This window comes from Orycteropus afer, unplaced genomic scaffold (assembly GCF_000298275.1).
Source record: "Orycteropus afer afer isolate SDZICR_OR568_19922 unplaced genomic scaffold, OryAfe1.0 scaffold00028, whole genome shotgun sequence".
NCBI classification, from domain to species: Eukaryota; Metazoa; Chordata; class Mammalia; order Tubulidentata; family Orycteropodidae; genus Orycteropus; species Orycteropus afer.
Genome location: NW_006921615.1, coordinates 18,545,981 through 18,569,973, shown reverse-complemented (window position 1 = coordinate 18,569,973; position 23,993 = coordinate 18,545,981). Strand labels below are relative to the sequence as shown.

The 23,993-nt window shown below is 40.3% G+C and overlaps 1 protein-coding gene across 1 annotated transcript; it reads right to left on the bottom strand.

Moving 5' to 3' along the window:
• Positions 1-211: 211 nt before the first annotated feature.
• ANKRD16 (ankyrin repeat domain 16) lies at positions 212-19,949 on the bottom strand. Its single transcript, XM_007935479.1, has 7 exons — positions 19,582-19,949; positions 14,712-14,932; positions 11,143-11,185; positions 3,564-3,672; positions 2,691-2,852; positions 1,458-1,536; positions 212-369 (listed from the first exon to the last, which is right to left on the bottom strand). The coding sequence occupies exons 1-7, from the start codon at positions 19,947-19,949 to the stop codon at positions 212-214; spliced, it is 1,140 nt and encodes a 379-aa protein (XP_007933670.1).
• Positions 19,950-23,993: the final 4,044 nt, after the last annotated feature.

Below are 23,993 nucleotides of genomic sequence, written 5' to 3'. Positions count from 1 at the left end.
ATATATATATATATATATACTTTGCTGGTTTTTGTGTTTCTCTAGAGAACCCAATCTAACACAATGATGCACCCTGATAACCTGGGAAATTTTCAACTAGAGGGGACAGTATAGGAGGGAAGAAGGTTGGAAGAGGAAATAGAAAACACTGGGACTTAGGAAGCAGGATATAAATTACCATGCAGTTTTCTGGCTTCTTTTAGCAACATTCTTATGTCATTACTGTTTGGTCAAAGCACTGAAGGATGTCTTCTCTCTTTGTGAACTGCCGAGCCAGGGTGCCTGTTATGTCTGGAGAATCATTCAGTCCAGACTGCAGGAGAAACACAATGCAAGGCAAGTGTTGACCTGCACAGGCCAGATGCAGGGCTAAGAGAAGACAAAAATCACATGAACTTAGTATAGGATCCCTCACACGGTTGGACTTGATTAGATTGCTCCTTACAAAAATACTGGTTCTTTCAATTATATAGACTTTCTATTTCCATAGTTTATTTTTATGACTTTGCCTATACTAGATCAAAATATTTTTCTTTTTAACCTGATTAGGTTGAGAATAGTTTTAAAAATAATAAAACCAGTTAGAGACATTTTAAGAAACTTGTCCGAAACAACAAAGCAAGTTAATGGGAAATATGAGACTGGTCTTCCTCATGTTCATTCCTGTGTGTCATTGAAACACATTTTAAATGGTGTAGAAAACATTTTCAAAATTTTGTGAATTTTTTTTGTGAGTGAAAATGATCACCACAAGTAAGAATGATGTGACAAAAAGAAAAACTATGGCCACATTTTCCCAGTGTGGTAGTAGAAATTAAGCCTGACAGTTTGTATGTTGGGAACATCCCTGGTTACACTACCCAGTCTCTAGGATGAGGTGTTGCATTCCTCCCTCGACTTAGTAGCTGCCCTTTCCAGCTCTAGAGTATGTAACTAGTTATCTGCTCATCTCTGAAGTATCATAAAGATGACATGAAAACCTTGGAAGATGGCCACTGGCTCACAAAACATTAATTAGAGGTTTTATTCTAAAATCCAAATCTAAAGAATTAGTTCTAGAAATATATTTCTGAATCCTAAATTTAAAAAATTATACTGAATTTAGTTTCTAAATAGACTCCAAAGAGATACAACATATGATGAATCTATACAATACCCAGGTAGCTGGCATCATCATGAATTAAGATAGAAAATGTTTCTGTTAAATATACTGTATCATTGTAATATAAAATAATAATAAAAAACAGTAAGAACAGTAGGAGTAATGAGTAGTCCTTATCATTATTGTTATGGTAATAGCAATAGTTCTGTAGCTTTGGAAACAGGGAATGTTATTTTAATGAAAAGTTGCTAAGCTACTGAAATAATATTAAAACCAATGTTTTTAATATAAAAGTCCATGTTTTGTTTACATTTAATTTAATAATTTTCAAGGCATATATAAAAATAAGTCTCACCTGATCGATTTCTTTCATCTTTAGAGTTGATATCAGCACCCAAAGATAGGAGAGTCTGAACTGTGCTTGTATGTCCTTCCTGAGTGTTGGAAAGAAATTTATTATCACTGTGATGGAGACAAAAACAAATTTTTAATACAAACTTCAATGCATATTAGGTACTGTTTCAAAAATAGTGAACTCAAATAGAATTTTCATATCTAACAGAAGAATCATATCATTCTCAAATTTTATTATAAATCATTAAATAAAGATTTTGGTGGCTTTTCTTTATTAGACTATAGATGATCAACTGTGTAGGCCAAACTATTGGCCAAGGTCATTGAATTTCCATAAGTATAAGGCATAATAAATCTTGTGATGTATACAGACCACATAATTCCAAAATTTCCCAAGAGCATATTTATACTCTTTGCTAATATCTTTAGGGGAGAGAGGAACTAGAAAAGATTGTAACTCCACATAACCGGCAGTCTTATTACAGCTAACGTGATCATATATGAAGTAATTTATACACTATCTTATCTAGCAAGTTAGTTCATTACATGTGGTGTGACTAAAACCAAGGTTACAGAGTCAGTCTTCCTGTGTCTTTCCCTCCTGTGACCACAGATGACTCTTAGCCCAATTTCATGAATCTGCCACTAGCTTATAAGGGGGGAAGCAGGAAAGAGAGTACAGTTGATCAGGAAAAAAAAAAAAATTATCCCTGCTGCTAGAAAATCAAGTAAAGGCAGATAACCAATAAATAATGTTAAAGATGATCCACAAAAGATAACTAGCATTTAAAACAGAAGGAGGTAGATAGCTACTTTCCTAGAGAAAAAATTTTGCATGTCTTAAATATTTCTACACTGGAGAACCCAGTAAGTGCAATTCCCATGCCCTGGTTAAAGAGATCCTAATTCTTGAAAAGCAGTACAAGAAAGCTAAGAATTTCATAAAATGGATCTTCATAGCTTCAAATAACATTATTCTTAAAAACAAAAAGGGAGGGGAGGAGGAGCATAATCCTAGGCATTTTATAAAGAGTTTCTCTATTTTTACTTAGAAATAAATAAGGTCAGGTTTCTAGTTAAAGGGACACAGGGCTTCAGAATCATGAACATTTCTGAAGCAAATCATGGGCAATTTCTTCCACACAGAGCTAAAGAAACCAGGGCTATAAAGCTATTCATTGATGGAGTAAGGCAAGCCTAAGGAAGCAGAGACACAGTTATGAAATAAACAAACCTTAGCTGCATAGTGAAGTGCTGTGAGGTGGGTTGATGTTGCTCTCACATCAACATCAATGCCAAGATCAGAGACCAAGAATTGGATAGCTTCATTCTGCCCAGTGACTGCTGCTCTGTGCACTGCCTGGGCCCCTAGCATATCCTCGACTGAAATGCAGGCCTAGTACATAGAGGAGAGAGAAGCAGCAGAAAAAAGTGGGTCCATGAATCTTCTGACATTTTGGCAAAACTTTTTCGTCTAACTACTCTTTTCTAGGTAGAAGATCCATAGTTTTCACTAGGTTTTCAAGGACTCTCTAACACTCCCCCTACCTCAAATGGCTAAGATTCAATAGTCTTAACAATAGTGCCAAAAGGACAGTCAGAGGGACAGTTTGTTGTTGTTACTATAAACACCCATCATGTACTAAATAGTTACTTTGCTAACTGCTTTATGTAAATTGTATTATTTAATCCTTATAATGGAGTCCCTGAGTGGGGCAAATGTAATGGATTTGGCTGCTAACAGTCAGTTTAAATGTTCAAGTCCATCCAGAAGCACTTCAGATGACAAGTCTAGTGCTCTACTTTAAAAAAATTAGGCACTGAAAACCTGTAGAGCACAATTCTACTCTGACACACATAGGGTCACCATGAGTTGGAACTGATTTGATGGCAACTGATAAAATAATCCTTATAATCTCTTGGAGAAATTATATATCTCCATTTTACAAATGGGAACACTGATTCTCAGAGAAATCAAGTGGTCTCACAGGTGGAATTCGCAGAGCTGGGATTTAAATCCAGGATCTGAATCACTATGGTTTCTGCTTCGTCTATGGTATAAATTTATAGGGATAATGAAAGGAATAAACCCAAGCCATTTCTATACCTTATGTTTTTCAAGGAGCAGCCTAGCTATGTTGACATGACCACACTGAATTGCATCCATAAAGGGTGTAACGCCACACTTGTCTCTGCAGTCTGGTTCATACTGGCACCTAGAGCCAAAACCCAAAATTACAGAGCTGAGAAAATTCACTACTTCAAGCCCAATGAACAATTGACATTTGCTCTCCTGCAAGTGGGTTATATGCTTTACAAAGTATGTGTGATGATCTGGAGTTCACTCTCTCTTCTCCATCTCAATATCTGAGATGAGCTCTAGGTCTTCAAGAGTATGTTGATGTTCCTGAGCAAATCTGTTCCTCTTCTAACCATCTCTATTTCATTAAAAAAAATTTTAATTGTCTTTTAAGTGAAAGTTGACATAGCAAATTCAGTTCTCATTTAACAATTTTTATACAACTGATTCCATCACGTTGGTTACATTTTTTACAATGTGTCAACATTCTTAATTCCATTCTTTTTGTTCTGTTCCCATTAATTTAGCTTCCCTGCCCCTCCATAGGTTCTCATCTTTGTTTTAGGGTAAATGTTGACCATTTGGTCTCATAAAGTTGACTGATTTCAGGGAGCATAGTATTCATGAGTAATATTGCTTATTTTTATAAGCTAATCTATTATTTGGAGGAAAGGTGACCACTGGGAGTGGATTCAGTTCCAAGTTCAAAAGGTATTATAGGACAATAATCTCAGGGGTTCCGCTAGTCTCTATTAACTTAACTCTATCCAGTTAAATCTAGCCTTTTTTAGGAATGTTAGTTTTGTTCTACATTTTTCTCCTATTCTAACCGGGACTTTCTGTTGTGTCCCTGATCAGAACGGTTGGTAGTGGTAAGCACAGGCACCATCCAGTTCTTCTGGTCTCAGGCACTAGAAGAGGCTGCAGTTCTTGTGGACCTTTAGTCCTGTGGACCAAGTTCTTCCTTGAGTCTTTGGTTTCCTTCACTCTTCTTTGCTTCAGACAGGAAGAGACCATTAGTTAGATGGCTGCTCACAAGCTTCTAAGACCCCAGATGCTACTCTCCAAACTAGGACAAACTATGTTATGCCAGATGACCAATCTGTCCCACAAGACTATGGTTCCAAACCTTTAAACCCAGTAAACCAATCCCATTAGGTTTATGTCTTAGTAGTATCTATAACTGTGCCCCCTATGAAGTTTAATATATATATGAATGTATATGCAGCACACATGAACATGTACATATACCTATACATGCATACTCATATACTCATATGTGCCTTTCTATACACATATAGGAATACATGTCTGTTATTGTTTCAAAATTGTATGCATTTACCAAAATTGTCCCTTATTCTTGTGTACTTCTTATGTCTTCATTTACTTTCAACAAGCTGTGCAGACTTCACCCATATTGAGTATTGCCTTTCCTATTCCCAAAAATATAAAATATCTACTATCTAGAAAGTGAATTCCCCTCCCTACCCCTCCTATTCTCGGTAGCTACTAAAGATAGCTGTTTTCTGTGTATAAACCTATTCTTAACTTTTTATAAAAGTGAGACTATACAATATTAGTCCTATTGTGATTGATATTATGTTTTATGGACTCATCGTTATTCTTCATTAGTTGTGTAGTATTCCATTGTATATTTGTACTGCAGTTTGTTTAGCCACTCATTCACTGATGGGCACGTAGGTTGTTCCCACCTTTTTGCTACTGTGAATGCTGCAATGAACATAGGTGTGCATATGTCTATTTGTGTGACTGCTCTTATATAGGAGAATATATACCTAGAAGTGGTATTGCTAGATCATGAGGTATTTCTATTTTCTAGCTTTGGGAGGAAGCACTATATTGTTTCCATACAATTGTACCATTTTATTGTCCTTCCAGCAACGAGTTCCAATCCCCCCACAACATCAACAGCATTTGTTTTCTTTTTTTTTGGGGTCATTGCATTTTTGCAGGAGTGAGATGGTATCTCACTGTAATTTTGATTTGCATCTCTCTAATGGCTAACCAGACACTCCTCGGAAGGAAGATGGGGCAATCTACTTCCGTAGTGATGATACTGCCTTGGAAACCCAAGGAAGGGTCATTATGAGTTGGGTCCAACTTGACAGCACATAACAACAACAACAATAATGGCTAATGAGGGAGCTCTGGTAGCATAGTGCCTAAGGTGTTTAACTGCTACCCAGAAGGCTGGCTGTTCAAACCCACCAGCCACTCCTCAGAAGGAACATTGGGAAATCTACTTCTGTAGTGATACTGCCTCGGAAACCCAAGGAGGGGTCGCTATGAGTTGGACCTGACTTGAGGACAATGAGTTTGGTTTTTTTTTTTAATGGCTAACGAAGGAGACATAGTGGTACTGTGGTTAAAGAGTTTGGCTGCTAACCACAACACTGGTGGTTTGAACCTACTAGCTGCTCTGTGGCAGAAAAATGTGGCAGTCTTCTTCCATAAAAATTCACAACTTTGGAAACCCTATGGGGCAGTTCTATTATGTCCTAGAGTCACTGTAAGTTGAAATCAACTTGACAGCAGTGGGTTGTTTTATGGAATGGCTAATGATCATGAACATCTTTTATGTAGTTTTTGGCCGCTTGAATGCAGTGAATTGTCTTGTTTGTGTCCTTTGACCATTTTTTGATTAGATTTGTTTTTTTGTTGTTGAGTTATTGAAGTTTTCTATATATTTTAGAGATTAGAACCTATCAGATATGTCTTCGCCAAAACTTTTTCCCTGTCTGTAGGTCCTCTTTTTATTCTCTTGGTAAAGTCTTTTTTGATGAGCATGTTCAGTTTTATTTGGTATTTATGCCAAAAATTAGGTCCCCTATTTTGACCATATGTTTATTCTGGGAATTTCATAGTTTTAGCTTTGACATGTAAGTATTTGAGCCATTTTGAATTAGTTTTTGTGCATACTATGAGGAATGGATCTGGATTCATTTTTCTGCATAGGGATAGACAGTTTTGCCAGCACCATTTGTTAAAGAGACTGTTTCTTCCCCACTGAATGGCTTCTGACCCTTTGTTGGAGATCAGCTGCCTACAGATGGATGGATTTACTCTGGGTTCTCAATTCTATTCGATTGGTCTATGTGTGTGATTGTACCAGTACCAAGCTGTTTTGATTACTGTGGCCATATAGTAAGTTCTGAGATTGGGAAGTGAGAGGCTTCCTACTTCATTTTTCTTCTTCAATATTCAATTCAGGGCCTCTTCCTTTCTTTCTATATAGTTGGAGATTAGTTTTTCCATTTCATTAAAGAATATTGTTGGGATTTGGATTAGGATTGCATTATGTCTATAGATTGCTTTTGGTAGTTTTGACATATTCACAATGTTGTCTTCTAATCCATGAGCATGGAATGTTCTTCCATTTATGTAGATCTCTTCTAGTTTCTCATAAGTGTTTTACAGTTTTCCTTGTATAAGTCTTTTACATCCCTGATTAGGTTTATTCCTAGGTATTTTTTCCTTTTGAGGGCTAGTGTAAATTGGTATTGATTTCTTGATCACCTTTTCAGAGTCCTCTTTGTTAGTGTAGAGGAATCCAACTGATTTTTGTGTTTTGATCTTGTGCTCTGTCACTTTGCTAAATCTATTAGTTCCAGTAACTTCCTTGTGGAGTCTCTGGGATTTTCTATTATAGGATCATCTCATCTGCAAATAAGGATAGTTTTACATCTTCCTTTCCAATTTCAACACATTTCATTTCCCTTTCTTGTCCTATTGCTCGAACTTCCAGTACAATATTGGAGTGGTGATAAATAGCACCCTTGTTTCATTCCCATTCTCAAGGAGAATGCTCTCAGTCTTTCTCCATTGAGAGTAATGTTGGCTGTTGGTTTTGCACATATGACCTTGATTATGCTGAGGAATTTCCTATTTTACTGAGAGTTTTTCTTCTTCTTTTTTTTAATCAGGAAAGGATGTTGGATTTTATCAAATGCCTTTTCTGCATCAATTGAGATGATCATGTGATTCTTTTCCTTGTTTTATTTATGTGAAGAAGTACGTTGATTGTTTTCTAATGTTGAACCACCCTTACATCCCTGGTAATAATCCCACCTTACTGTAATGTACTTTTTTTTTTTTTTTTTAATATGCTGTTGAATTCTGTTGGCTAGAATTTTGTTGAGAATTTTTATGTGTATTTTCATGAGTGATATTGGTCTGTAATTTTCTTTTTGAGGTATCTTTACCTGGCTTTGGTATCACAGTTATTCTAGTCTCATAGACCGAATTAGGGAGCATTCCTTCCTTTTTTATGTTCTGAAATACTGAGTAGAACTGGTGTCAACTCTTCTCAGAATGTTTGATAGAATTCGCCAGTGAAGCCATCTGTCTAGGCTAGGCTTTTTGCTGTTATTGGGAGTTTTTTTTATGATGTCTTCAATTCTTTTGTTATGGGTCTGTTCAAATTTTCTACCTGATTTGTGTTAGGTAGGTAGGTACTGGGTTTCTAGAAATTTGTCCATTTCTTCTAGGTTTTCTAATTTGTAGGAATATAATTTTTCATAGTATTCTGTTATGAGGGCTGTGATATTTCAGAAGCAGATCAACAACTGAGATTTTTCTTAATCTCAGTTGGTTCTGTTGTAATGTCACCCATCTTATTTCTTAATTTGGTTATTTGCATCTTCTCATTTTTTTCCTTTGTCAATTTAGCCAGTGGTTTGTTAATTTTGTTTATCCTCTCAAAGAACCAACTCCTAGTCTTGATGATTCTTTCCATTTTCCTATTTCATTTATTTCTGTTCTGATCTTTATTATTTCCTTTTTTTCTGGTGACTTTAGGCTTCTTTTGCTGTTCCTTTCTATTTGTTCAAGTTGTAGGGATAAGCTACCGATTTGGGCCTTTTTTTTTTTTTTTTGGTGCGTGTTTATTGCTACAAATTCTCCTCTGAGTGTTACTTTTTGCTACCAAAATGTTTTGGTATGTTATGTTTTCATTCTAGCAATTTCTTAAATTTCATTTTTAGTTTCTTCTATTACCCAATAGTTTTTAAGTAAGGTGTTATTCTGTTTCCATGTATTTAATTTTTTCATTGTTCTTTCTGTTATGGATTTCTAGTGTTATAATGTTGTGATCAAAGAAGATACTTTGTATTATTTGTTTTTTTAAATTTATTGAGGTTTGCTTTGTGACCTAATCCATGGTCTTTTCTGAATTCTCTCTCATTTTATGACACTTTCATCTTTCCAATTTCTCACGCCAGAGCCTTGAGGCCATTCTTTCTATTACCCTTTTCTTTATCCCCAATAATTAATTTTCAAAATCTGTCAATCCTACATTCAAAATATTTAAAAAATTTGTATCCTTCTCCTCTTCTCCACTTTCACCCTGTTGTTGATGTTGTTGTTGTTACGTGCCGTCAAGTCAGACCCAACTCATAGCGACTCCTCCTTGGGTTTCCGAAGCAGTATCACTACTGAAGTAGATTGCCCAACCTTCCTTCACCTGTTAGACCAAGTAAATAGCCATATCAATAGGCAACAGCCTCCTGTTTTTCTCACTTTGACCACTGCCTTGCTAATAATCCCTTCTCCACAGTAACCACAGTAATCTTTTCACAACGTAACTTGGAGAAGGTCACTCTTTTGCTTAAAACGTTCAACTGCCTCCCACTGCACAAAGGACAAAATCTACAATCTTAACATGACCTACAAGGTCAGAATTTTGTGGCACCTGCTTCTCTTTCTGGGCTTCTCTTATACCACCCTCTTGTCACCCTAGGCTTAACTTGTTCCAATCTTTTTTTGGCCCTCCAGCTGCCAACTCCTTTTCTGCCTTTGCACTTGCCAGTCTCCTCTGCTTGGAACATTATTCCTCCATTCTTCACTTGGCTAACTCCAACACATCTTTCAGACCTCAGCTTAAATGTGACTTTTGACAAAGACCTTTTTGTACTCCTCAGTCTAAATTAGGACTTCAGCTTTCTCATAGCATCTGTACTTTTCCCAATTTGTAATAAATGTATTTATTTGTGCGATATTTATCTATACTTGTATTCCACACTAGCCTATAGACTCCTTAGGGAAGGGACTAACACATTGGAGGTACTCAAAAATATGTTTGATGGATTGACAGATAAATGAATATGTATAATATCTGTAGACAATCAGAAATGTGCCAATGTGTAGCAGGCAAGCCCAAACATAAGTGATGATTTTCAGGGCACTACATTAGACATTTTTCTCACTATACAATGTCTCCCCAGGTAATCTCATCCATTCTTACAGCATCAATCATCACCTTTATGGTGATGCATTCCACATTTGTATCTCAGCCCAGGTTGTTGTTATTAGTTGCCATCAAATCAATTCCAACTCATGACAACCCCATGTGTGCAGAGAACTGAGCTCTATAGGGTTGTTAAGGCTGTGACCTTTCAGAAGCAGATCAACAAGGCTGTATTCCAAGGTGCCTCTGGGTAGATCTGAAGCACCAACCTTCTGGCTAGTAGTTGAGTGGTTAAGTGTGTGTCACCCATGGATTCTATCTATCTATCTATTCTATACTACTACTTTTGGCTTCAGATCTCTGTATTTAACTCCTTACTTGATATCTTCACTTGGATATGCCATGGGTGCATGAAACTCAGCATATCCAAAAGTGAATTTATCATTTTCTTCCCCAAAACCTGTTCATCCTTGAGTGTTTTGTATCTTAGGACATGGCACCAGCACCACGCACTTAACTGCTTAACCAGAAATCCGAAAGTCATCCTTGACTTCTCCCTCTCCCTCATTCCCTTTATCAAATTATTTACCTCACCCTATTGATTCTACAGCTTAGATATTTCAAATCTTTCCACTTCTCTTTATGTTTATAATCATTGCCTCAGCTCAGCTACCATTATTTCTCTCCTGCTTTAGTGCAAGAGCCTCCCACTGGTTTTGCAACTCCCACTCTTGCTCAGTGAGTTTTCTATTTTGCAAGCAGAGGATCTTTGAAAAATGCAAATCTGTTTTTACACCCCTGCTTAAAACCCTCCAATGGCATCTTGCATGCTTAGAATAATATCTAAATCCCTTAAATGGTGTAGAGTCCTACAGGATCTAAATCTGGCCTTCCTCTCCAGCCTCATTTCACACATTTTTCCTCTTCACTGTTAATGCTTCAGCACATACTGAACTTCTTTTGGTTTCTCAAATGAACTATGATTTTTCCTGGCTTAGAACATTTACAGATGCTGGAATGCTCTTCTATCTCCCACTTTTAGCTACCTAATTTCTACTTCTTCCTCAGGTCATAGTTTATGTATCACTGGCACTAAGATTCCTTACTCGCAGGTCAAGTTGAGGATTCCTGTTATAAGCTCCTATAGGTCTCCAGCAATTCCTTGTAACACTCACTGGACTGATATGCCCTCTATTATTTCAGGGTCGGTATGTGATGCTGTGAGTTCCATGAGGTTTTAAAAAAACATGTCTGTCTCGTTTCTGTTGTAGCCCTCAATCTTTTACAATGCTTAGTTCATAGTTGGCACTGAATGAATATATGAGTATTTGTTTAATTAACTCTCTGTCATAGTTAGCAAATATTTTCCCCAATTTTCTGTTTTTGCTTTATTTTCCTTACCTGTTAAGTAGCACCTTTACTGCCTCTAAACATCCATGCATTGCTGGGAGAAGAGAGTTGAGAATTAGAGCTTTTCAGTGCAAATATAAGATGCTTCTTTCCTCCTACATTCTCTCTCTGTCCCATTCTTTTGGTTAGGACTTACAGGAAGGAATAATTAAATTAGGAACACTCTTACTTCTCTACAAAAATAAAAAATTCAACTGGATAAGGAATGAAGAATGATGTTTTCACTTTACATGTACATAGCCAACATGTGATTATCTTGTCTTTATGAACACTTGCCTGGCAAATTTTCAATTTGAAATTTATCTCAGCAAATTTGTGCTGCAAATCCCAACCCAACCAGTTTTTGCCCAGGAAATGCAAAACATTTTAATAGTAATCCATGATGAAATAACCAGGAAATTAATACTCCTACTAAAAATAACTGTACTCAATAAAAAAAAAAGATTTTGACTATCTGTTCCTCACTGTTTTGTATCAATAACTAGGTGCAGTGGGGAGCTATTCAGATAATTCATGAGCTAGAGAAAAGTTGACTCACTTGCAAAGTTTTAAAAAAGGTTTCCTTGGAAAGGATGTAGGAGATCCTGCATAGAGAGGGAGAATAATGTGGAACAAAACTCAAAATCATTTGGAGGCAAAAAAAAAGAAGGTGGGGACCAGGTTTGCTGGTCCAATAGAGCCTGGTGAAACCACTGAGACTATGGCCCCTAGCTGCCCTTCAGGTCTGGGATTGAACCCACACCTGTGGTTTCCAGCCAAACAAAGTACAGGCAAGTGAGTTAAACATTTACCTCAAGTAGACACACACCCTGGAGAGAACAATCATGGGAGAAGGAAGGGCTGCTTATGCACAGGGAGATAGCTCAGGGTGCAGAAGAGTATGGAGGGATGGACGCTGGGAAGAGGTGGCTATGGGGAGGAAGTGGGAGGGGAACTGTTGTATTGTAAATTTTGGTCAATGACATGAGACAAAGTATATGTGAACTGCTGTATGAAAAGTGAATTTGCTCTGTAAATCTTCACCCAAATCAAAATAAAATTAAAAAAAAAAAAAAGGTTTCCTTGGTCCTTAACTTCCAACTATGGCTAGAGAATAATTTATGCACATTTCCTAGACTATCTTAGGTCACAGCTGTTGATTCTTAGAAAAACTAAAAGCCCTATGTGGTAGTTAAGGTTGTGTGTCAACTTGGCTGGGTCTGGTTGAGTGGCTGGGCAGCTGGTGGTAGTTATTCCCCATGATGAGACTGGCAATCACCTCCATGGTGGGATCTACCACAAGCAGCTGAGTAGCTGCTTTGGGGCTGTAGTCTACTTCCCATATATAAGCAACAGCTTTGGGAATGGACTCTAGCTATGGCATGCTTGAACCCTGCATGTAGCCATGTCATTGTTCAGCCTGCCATGCTCTGCCAAGCTGGGGACTTTCAATGGACTTAAATTAATGGCCTACCATGTGGTTTGGCAACATCAGGACTGTGCCTTTTTACTTGTCAACCTTGGGCTTGTCAGCCACAACAGCCAGCAGCTGAGTGAAGAAAAGCCTCTAGCTTCAGTGGGCTGGGAGCAGGAGGCAGAGCTGCAACCCAAGGTTAAGGGGCTTTCACCCAGCCCCTAGAGCCTGGCACTTTGAACTCAGACTTAAAGCCTCCAAATTGTAAGACTAAACTCCTGTTTGTTAAAGCCATCCCATTTGTAGTATATTCCTGTCAGAGCAGTACCAGGTAACCAAAATACCCTATATCCTAATTCAATGTACTACCTAGAAGGTTAAAGGTAGTTGACCTAGGTTTGCCAAGTTTCTTGATCGGGACTCTTGAGTTCCTTAATACCCTATTAATATATTTTCACTCTCTATTTTTTGGTAATCCTTGGGGGTGGGGTAGGGGTTAGTCAGTTCCACATTTGAAAGATGTCTAAGGGCCATAGTTTTGGGAGTTCTGCCAGTCTCTATAAGACCAATAAGTTTATTTTTATTTATTTTTTTTATGATTTTGAATTTTGTTCTATTTTTCTCGCACACTACCCAGGACCTTCTAGTAAGATCCTGATCATAGTGGTAAGTAGTAGTAACCAGGTACTGTCTAGTTCTTCAAGTCTCAGGGTACTGGAGGTTGTGGTTCGTGGGGTCCGCTAGTCAGTCCTTTGGACTAATTGTTTCATTGAGTCTTTGATTTTCTTCATTCTTCTTTGCTCCAGACAGGAAGAGACCAATAATTCCATCTCAGATGGCTGCTCGCAAGCTTTTAAGACCCCAGTTGCTACTCACCAAAGTAGGATGTAGAACATTGCCTTTGTGGTCTATGTTATGTCAACTGACCTAGTTGTCCTCTAAGACTATGATCCTAAGCCCTAAAGTTAGTTAGTCATTTCCTCAAGGTGTTTGGTTATGGCCCTAATTATTAACTTAAGTCACAGCAATTTTGCTTTTTAGTAAATTAATCTATAAATAGAAAATTTCAGAATTAAAGTTAACTACTCCAAACAATGAAGCCCAAATTTATATGTGACATTATCACTGTTCCTGTTGTGTGCCATCAATTCTGACTTACAGCAACTCTACTGGACAGAGTACAACTGCCTCATGGGCCTTCTAAAGCTTTAATTTTTATGGAAACTGATTGCCACATCTTTCTTCTGTGGAACAGCAGGTGGGTTCAAATCACCAACCTTACAACTGGCAGCCTAGTGCTTAACCACTGCACCACTCAGGCTCCTCAAGCATAGATAATTGTAAGCAAACCAAACCAAACCAAACCCCACTGCCTCGAGTTGATTCTGACTCAGAGCAACTCCCACTGGGTTTCCAAGACTAAATATTTCTAGAAGTAGACTGCCTCATTTTCCTCCCATGAAGCAGCTGGTGGATTTGAACTGCTGACCCACTACACCACAAGAGCTCCTTAGATAATTATAAGCACTATAATTATTTGCATATTTCATACTGTAGAAGGTGTTGCTTAGGATACAAGGGAAGTATAGTATTCTTTCCTCCTACTTTTAATAATATAAGAATAAATGTGACAATGATGAAGGGAATAGCAATGGTCAGTTATTCTGTACTCACTATGTGCCAAGCACTATGCTAAGGGATTTACATATATCGTGCCCTTTAAGCCCTACACAACCTTATGATAAGAACATCATTACCATCATTATTTTGCTAATCAGGAAACTTGCCCAAGAGAGAGACTTGAGTTTCCTAAGGTAAAAGACTTGGTAAGGGACAGAACAAGCTTATCTAACTGTTGTTGTTATGTGCCCTAGAGTCAGACTCATAGTGACCTTTCCTTGAGAGGATAAATCTCATATAAAAGAAAAGTTAATTAATACAAGAAAGAAGAGCATACTAACTGCCAAGTTATATTAGGTTTAGAAACTCCTTGTATGTCAGAATACCCCAAAGATGCTCTTATTCCCTGCCCTTTATTTTCCAAAATTATCCGTTTCCCTTGAGGTGGTGGCAGGAAGGGTGTCTTAAATTAGATGATGTTCTAACAGTGCTGAGCGAAGCATGCTGCGTGTTTGTACCCGCACCCCTGCCGAGCTGTGGGTCATACCTGCAGTGTGCAAAGGAGTTCTTCTAATTTTGCTTTCTGTCTTCCAGGCAGCTGGGGAAACAGAGAGCAAGTACTGGAGGATCAAAGGGTCACCTTCTCGGCTGGCAATGTGAAAACTGTTCCAGCCATCTTTGTTCTTCAGAAGTGGATTGGCGCCATATTCCACAAGGTCTTGGATCACCTCAAGATTCTTCCTTGTGCAAGCCATCATTAGAGGAGTCCTAAAGCCAATCAAGACAAGCTGTCAGAGGGGAGTATAGCCAAGACATTAGAAGTGAATGGCCAGGTCTTCAGAAAATGGACATCCTTGGCATAGACGGGAAATCTAGAGGATTCAGGATCTGGGAAGCAGAAAAATGGCTCTGACTAGAAACTTCTCTGCCTGCCATAAGGACAAGGAAGAAAATAACAAGGGGAAAATGTGATTTATGTGTCCCTGTGGGAGCTCTGGTAGCATAGTACTTAAGGCACTGAACTGCTAACCAGAAGGCTGGCGGTTCAAACTCACCAGCCATTCCTCGGAAGGAAGGCTGGGCAATCTACTTCTGTAGTGATACTGCCTCGGCAACCCAAGAAGGGGTCACTATGAGTCGGGTCCAACTTGACGGCACATAATAACAACATAGGAGTGAAGCACTTAGGAGGCAAAGCTGCTTCTGAACTGGTTCACAGTATAGCACTGAATTGGGACAAAACTAAGAAAAGCCACAGCCATAAACACTTGACTCAGAATAATATTTGCATAAGAGGTACTCTGCTGAATTTTTCCCATTCACTTCAATCAGTATCCATTTATTAATTGAGCTGAAAAGGAGTTATAAAACAGCATTTGAACACACCCATGTTCATTGCAGCATTATTCACAATAGCAAAAAGATGGAAACAACCTAAGTGTCAATCAGCAGATGAGCAGATAAACAAAATGTGGTACATACATACAATGGAGTATAATGTAATGATAAAGAATAATGGGTCTGTGAAACACTGCATAACATGGATGAATCTGAAGGACATTATGCTGAGCAAAGTAAGTCAATCACGAAAGGACAAATATTGTATGATACCACTTTTATAAAAAGTCAAGAATAGGTTTACACACAGAAAGCATTATTTGATGGTTACTAGGGATGGGAGGAGAAGGTATGGAGAATCACTTACTAGATAAAAACCAAAACCAAACTCACTACTGTCAAGTTGAATCCAACTCATAGCGACCCCTTCTTATGTTTCCAAGGAGATATCACTGAGGAAGTAGACTGCCCAATCTTCCTTCTGAGGAGTGGCTGGTGGGTTTGCTGGCCTTCTGGTTAGCAATCAAATGCCTCAGGCACTAGCCCAGCAGAGTTCCTTACTAGATAGTAGACACATGTTAACTAGATAATAGACACATGCTAATTTTATTGAAAGGAAAGGCAATTCCCAGTATGTGGGAAGTAAGCACCACATGACCATGGTAAATGAAGCCAGGAGAGGTACAGGATAACTACCATGAATGTTATGATGTATACAATTCTGCAACAACAGTAATACCAAAAATTTGTGAGTTGTTACACAGGTATTCTGTATAAGAGTGGTAGGGCATGTGGGAGGACATGTGTGTGCATATATTGGTATAGTTGAGGGCAGTTGTATATACATATTTGTATGTGCTGCATATATATTCCTATATATAATAGAGCACATGGGGGCACAGTTATAGAAACTTCTTAGACATTATCTAAACACCTCGTTAGGTTACTGGGCTTGAAGCCTAAGGACCATAATCCCAGGGGATATTTAGGACAACTGGCATAACATAGATCATAAAGATAACAGTCTACATCCTACTTTTGTGAGTAGCCTCTGGAGTCTTAAAAGCTTGCGAATGGTCATCTAAGATACATCTATTGGTCTTTTCCCATCTGGAGCAAAGGAGAGTGAAGGAAATTAAAGACTCAAGGAAGAAATTGTAGCCCACATGAGCCACAGCCTCCTCTAGTCTGAGACCAGAAGAACTAGACGGTGTTTGGCTACCACTACTGACCACTTTGACCAGGGACATAATAGAAGGTCCCAGTAAGAATGGGAGAAAAATGTAGAACAAAACTCAAATTCATAAAAAAAAAAAAAAAGACCAGACTTACTGGACTGATAGAGAGTGGAAGAACCCCTAAGGGTCTCACCCTAACACCCTTTTAACCTGGAATTGAAGCCACTCCTGGAGGTCATCTTTCAGCAAAATAATAGATTGCCCTATAAAACCAACAATAATACCCCTGAGGAATGTGCTCCTTAGAATAATCAACTATATGAGACCAAATGAGTAACATCTACCTGAAAGCAGAGATAAGGAGACAAGGAGGGGCAGGGAAACTCAATGGACAAAAACAGGGAAGGCAGGATGGAAATGGGGAATGTGCACTTCGGGGATAGCAACCAATGTCATGGAACAATTTGTGTATAAATTGTTGAATAGGAAACTAATTTGCTTTGTAAACTGCAAAAGTCATCTAAAACACAATAAAATGTTAAAAATTTAAAAAAGAGCATTTGACATAGGCCCTATCCATAAGAAGTATACATTGATAAGGCAACATTTACACAAATGAAAGTGTGGTTATAATAAAGTTCTGAACTAAGATGTGCCTGACAATCATGGGATAGTGAAATACATTGATATCAAGGGAGGTAGCTCTGACCTTGCGCTCCTCCAACATAAATGATTTCCAGTAAGTCATTTTACTTCACTGAAATTCCAGTTTCTTGTGTGTAAAATGAGGGAGCAATGACTCTTGGAAAGCAGGGGCAGGTCTTATTTACCCATCTATCCCCATTCTGTAGAACCCATGACTGGCACATACTGGGATGATCTGTAAGGTCTTGTCTAAGATTGTTATGATATTAGTTAATTACGAACACTATTTGTGTGCATGTGGTGTGATGATATGGTAATGATACCACTGCTGTTGAGTTGATTCTGAATCAGAGTGACCCCATGTGTTATAGAGTAAAACCGCTCCATGTAATTTTCTTGACTGTAATCTTTACAGAAGCAGATTGCCAGCTTTTCTTCTGTGGTGCCACTGGGTGGGCTCAAATTGCCAATCATTATGTCTGTAGTTGAGTGTAAACCATTTGCATCACCTAGGTACCCTGTGGTAATGATAGTGAAAGATGAATTAGAAGGAAGAAACCCAGATAAATGAGGGTTTATAAATGCAGTATTCATAAATTCATAAATATAATTATTATAAATGTAACATTCAGGGAGGCCTTCACAGAGAGAATGAATTTTGAGTAAGGCAGGGTAACTGGAAAAATAGGGAAGAAGGTATTTCATAAAGACAGAATGGCAGGAATGGGCAAAATGTATCACTGTGACTACACTCTCAAACATGTAAACAAATGAAGCTTGTCCTTTTAATGAAGCTGAGAACCTACTTCCTTATCAACAGAGTTGTTTTAAGGAGTATATGAGATGTCTCTTGGAACTGTCTTTAAACCAATTCACCAGCAGCACAAGAAAATCAATCTTATGCTTAGTTGTAGTATTTCCTATGGGCCAAATTTTAACTGTAAAAACATAATTACATCCACTCCCTCAACAAAATGGACAAGATGTCCTTTATTTACTACATTGCTGTCTGCTATGTTTCTAGTTTATATTAGATTAGGAGTCACTTGCAGGCAGGAACTTCATTATGTTATTATGGAGCTTAAGATGTTCATAACCTCTAAGGAAACTGACAGAATGAGTACTAAAAATGTAAATCTAACCAGCAAACTGTAATTGTTTTTTGGTGATAGTACAGCTGAATATCTTGATTGTGGTGGTAGCTATGCAAAGATGTCTCTTTGAGTACTAAGGTGCACCTGACTGATGGTATTTTCAATCGCTTCATGTTATTTCATGTGAAAGCTGGACAATGAATAAGGAAGACTGAATAAGAATTGATGTCTCTGAATTATGGTGCTGGCAAAGAATATGAAATATATTATGGACTACCAGATGAATGTACAGATCTGTCTTAGGACAACAGCAGAAATGCTCCTTAGAAGCAAGGATGGTGAGACTTCATCTCACGTACTTTGGACATGTTATCAGGAGGGACCAGTCCTTGGAGAAGGACATTCAGCTCAGTAAAGTGGAGAGTCATCAAAAGAGGAAAACCCTCAATGCAATATATGTGACAATAGACTCAAACATTGCAAAGACTGTGAGGAAGGCCTAGGACTGGGGTGGTGTTTCATTCTGTTGTACATAGGGTTGTTATGAGTTTGAAGCAACTTGATGACACCTAACAACACTACACATGATAAAACTGCATAGAGCTATTCACCCACTAGTGCATGTATAACTGGTGAAATCTGGATAAGCTCTATGGATGGTACCAATTTTGACTTCTTGGTTTGTGACTGTACTATGGTTATGTAAAATGCTAACACTGACGGAGACTGGGGGAAGGGTGTCACTGATGTTTCTTTCCAATTACTAATTACTTCAAAATACAATAATTTAAAAATGCAATTGCTGAAATGTTAAATATACTAGTAGTAATTTAGCTAGATATCCCCAGGAGAACATCACATCCTGGAATTCATATCCCACGTAGTACACACAATTCACTGTTTGATTATACTCTGTCTGCTACTGTTCTCTGCTTTAAAAACAAAGGAAGTGATTGCCCTGACCAAGCAGTTAACTCCACAAGGACAGAGACAATGTAAGCTGTAGGTCACCTCCACTATAGGCGAATGCTGGGGCAAGACCATCCTGCCACTGAACAGGTCTTAGGTTGAGAACCAGATGTTGAGGAAAACCCCACAAGTTTCTAAGGTGTAGAAGAGGGTGAAATACATGAAGAGCCTTTCTGGAAAGCGCGCCACCTACCAGTCTGCCTTTTTCAGGCAGTCCACAGCTGCTCCCCTGCCCAGCAGATACTGCACGCAATCCCGGTGGCCCATGGAGGCAGCTTCATGCAGAGGTCGCTTGTAGTCTCTGTTGGTGGCCTCGATGTCCAGCTCCCAGATCTCAGCTAGATAAGCCAGGATGTCCTGATGCCCGTGGCGGGCAGCGCAGTGCAGAAGGGTGTCTCCAGCCGGCCCTGGGCACCTCACAGCCGGACCTCCCATCCTCTGTAGCTCCTCCCGCAGGACGCGCAGCTGTCCTTCCTGCACCAGCCTGCAAAGGCGCTTTGGCCCCTGATCAGGCAAGTTAACCCCAGCTGCAGCCTTCTCACAACCCCTGGGCGTGTCCATGACGACAACACCTTGGTTCCAGGAGACGCCCCGGCCAGGTTCTGGGAAGGGAGTGGGGTGGGGGATGGCTGGCGAGCGGCCAAACCTCGGAGTCCCCTCTTCTTCAAAGCAGGATGGGGATGGCGGCTGGAGACGGGATTCTTTCACCTGCTCGGGTTTCTGCGAATGGTTCAGGAGCGAGGAAAGAAGGGAAAAGGCGAGGAAAGAAGGGAAAGGGTGGGTTTTGTATCTGAGAAAGGGCTAGAGTCTCGGCTTCTCCTGGAGACACTCACTCGCTCACTCGCCTGGCTTCCGCTTCCTGCACGTGATTTCTTCTCTGAGACAACCAAAAACTACCCCTGGACCCTCTTCAGCTTCTGGCAGCCACTTGGCTGCAATCCGAATTCTATTCCTCTCAGCGTCGCCAGTTGTTAGCTGGTTACGCCATATCCTAATAGGACGGACCGCACTTCACACCCCTCTACCCTCCTGACTTGTCTCAAGTGATAAAAGCCGCTGTTTCCTAAGGTGGAGAATAATTCTCCAAACGGATGATATAGTGTGTTACAAAAATGCTTCGTAATTTGCTTCTCTAATTTACCAGATACACACAAACACATACACATACAGTAATTGTTTACATAGAATAGCACTGAGGAGGTGGGTCTAAGAGAAAACATTTCATAGGGGTTATGTACGCGTGTCTAATGTTTTTAAGTTTGATTATTTTTGGTTAAAAACATTAGATAATGAGAGGTGTTGTTGGCTAGATAACGAAGAAATAAAATTGTATGAAAGAAACCTATAAGGATAGTGGGTAAACCCAGGGCCCTAGATACACATTTATGAGACTGCGGTAGCTCAGTTCTTAGCATACAGCAGACATATCACATTTGTTTTAATGGCTCACTACTTTTAAAGTGGGAGCTCTGGTAGCGTAGTGCCTAAGGCACTTGACTGCTAACCAGCAGGCTGGTGGTTCAAATCCACCAGCCATTCCTCGGAAGGAAGGTTAGGCAATCTACTTCTGTAGTGATACTGCCTCTGAAACCCAAAGAGGGGTCGCTGTGAGTCAGGTCTGACTGATGGCAAATAACACTAACAACTTTTAAAGTAGGAGTTCTGGTAGCATAGCGCTTAAGGCACTTGACTGCCAACCAGAAGGCTAGTGGTTCAAACCCACCAGACACTCTTCGGAAAGAATGTTGGGCAATCTACTTCCGTAGAGATGTTGTTGTTGTTGCTGTTATGTGCCGTGGAGTCGGCCCCGACTCATAGCGACCCCTCCTTGGGTTTCCGAGGCAGTATCACTACGGAAGTAGGATTGCCCAACCTTCCTTCCGTAGAGATAGGGCCTCGGAAACCCAAGGAGGGGTCGCTGTGAGTCAGGCGGGGTCCACGGCACATAACAACAACGACAAACTTTTAAAGTGACTTCGCCTATTGCTTTAATCCTCAAAACAGCTACGGTACAAAATTATTATAATTCTGTTTCCGGAAAAGGAAGCTGAGACCCCGAGAGATGCGGGGCTTTCTTAGGTACAATTTAGTTATTTTCGATGGCAAATACCACTGTGTTCTTTCCTCTGCAAATTACCTGCATAAATATTTGTTGAGGAATGCATGAATGGTGCCGCTGTAATTCCCGGGCGTTTCCAGCGCCACACTTATAAACAACGAATGGTCAAGGTTCCTTTTCAATAACAGGGAAGCGCCTCCGCTCACTTCCGTGCATTTCCCTGCAACGCCCCCTTCCTCCTCCAATCCAAATACAGCCCACCTACCCCTTTCCCTGTCGCAGGCCCTCTAAGTGGGACTGAAGGAGCTCAAAGGAACTCTGGGAAAGTTTCCCCTCGTCTCCACCTCCACAGAGAAAGCGCGAGTGGGGCGTGGTCCGCTAGAGAGTGGCCGCGCCCACTCCGGGAAGGCGTAATGATTGGCCGCGGGAGCAGTCCGTCAGCTCTGGCGGTGAGCCCTTCCCGGGGCCGCGGTGGGGGCGGAGCTCGCGGAGGAAGTCCACGGAATTCTCGGTGTTCACGGTCAGGGCCGCTGGAAAAGCTCGCGCTGCCTTGGGAACGCTGGGACTGTGAGGCTGGGAAGCCCGGTCCCCGGCAGCTGCGGCGGCGGGCTCAGCGGCGGCGGGAGCCCTGGTCTGGAGCGCCATAGTGCGTGAGGCCACAAACGTGGCAGAGAGCGCGGGCGGGGCTCTGCCGTGTGGGAAACTTAACCTTTTGGGGTTCTGACAGGGGGTCTCGGCCTCAGTGGGTCCATGGGGGTGGTGGGGAAGTGCGGGCCCGGTACTGAGCGTTGGTGTGGGATGGTTCTCGCCCAGCTGTTGGCACGGTGGAGGGGCGCGGTGGGTGTGCACCGATGAGGCCTGAAGGGGCGCTGAAATGAGCAAGGGCCACGGCCCGACGCCCCTAGACTGCCTTCTGAGGTCTATGAAGAGGCGAACTTACAGTTTTTCGGTTGTTGTAGGAGCCAGGGGAGATGTGGCCTTGGCTGCTGGCAAAGCAGGATTTCGTTTTCTGCTCTGATGTTTTGACCTTGGGCAAGTCATTTTATTCTGCGATTTTGCTCCACTTTCATTTGTAGCCTCCTTTCCCCTTACCTAAGGAGCTCTGGTGGCGTAATGCCTAAGGCATTTGACTGCTAATCAGAGAGTTGGCCGTCCAAACCCACCAGCCACTACGCGAAAGGAAGACTGGACAATCTACTTCTGCAAAGATTCATCACCTTGGAAACCCGGTGGGGGTTGTTATGAGTCGGAATCCACTCGATGGTAGTGGGTTTTTTTTCCCCCCCCTTTACCTGAGTATTTAAAAGTTTAAGATGATATGGGAAGGCCTTTAACTTTTAGGGAGTGAGGAAAAGAACAGTAGGTTAGGTGTTTGGTTCTTTACCTGACCATATTACTTATTAGTCAGTAAACTCTGGTGTTTTCAGTTCCATTAAGGACAAAATGGAAGTTGCCAGTGTGTGCCAAGCTCGAAAACAATTATGCTTTACATTTTGTACTGCACTCTGTGGTTTACAAACTCTTTACATACTATTGTGCAAAGATAGGGAGTTCTGGTAGCATAGTGCCTAAGGCACTTGACTGCTAACCAGAAGGCTGGCGGTTCAAACCCACCAGCCACTTCTCGGAAGGAAGGTTGGGCATTCCTACTTCTGTAGTGATACTAACTCGGAAACCCAAGGAGGGGTCCCTATGAGTCGGGGCCGACTCGATGGCAAATAACAACAACAACAACATTGTGCAAAGAACTGTGTAAGGTATCATTCTGGTTTTACACATGGGGAAATTAAGGCCTAAAGAAGTTAGTGATTTTTCCCGGGGAAGTATAGGTAATAAAGTCCTCTGGAAGGAAAAATGGTGCTACGTATTGAGTATCTGCTAGTTCCCCAGCACTGTGCTACGGTAAATTAAGTGGATAAAATGAAAACTTAGTATGAGCCCATGAAATAAGTCCATTTTACTGATGAGCAGATTGAACTGTGTTAACTTCAGGAGTTAATATGGATAGTTATTGGAGACTAGATACTGGTATAAGCTTTGCCAAAGTTCTTGTTTCATTCAAAAAAAGAAGGCATTAACTTGCTTTAAAATGCAGTTTTAGGAGAAATGGAAGTATTCTCCATGTTGATGCTGGTGTGGGAGTCAGTGCAAAGGGGAAGTTGAAGCATCTGGTCCCTTCCTGCTCACTCTTGCTGCCCCCTCTCCCACCCTAATTACAAATGACTCCACTTTCTCTTGCCTTATGTCTCCAGTTTCCCACTTTTTTTTTTTTTTTTTAATGATTTGGGTAAAACTTTACAGAGGAAATTGGTATTTCATACAATCCATACACATTTTGTTTTGTGACATTGATTGCAATCCCCACAAAGTCACAGCACTCTTCCATTTCGTCCCTGGGTTCTTTGTTTCCATTTGTCCTTTCCTATCCCTTCCTGCTTTCTGAGCTTTATTCCTGGGCAAATGTTGTCCTTTTGATCTCCTATGGTTGTTTGTTCTGAAGGGGTCATTCCTCTCTGATGTTATTGTTCACCTTAAAGGCCTGTGTA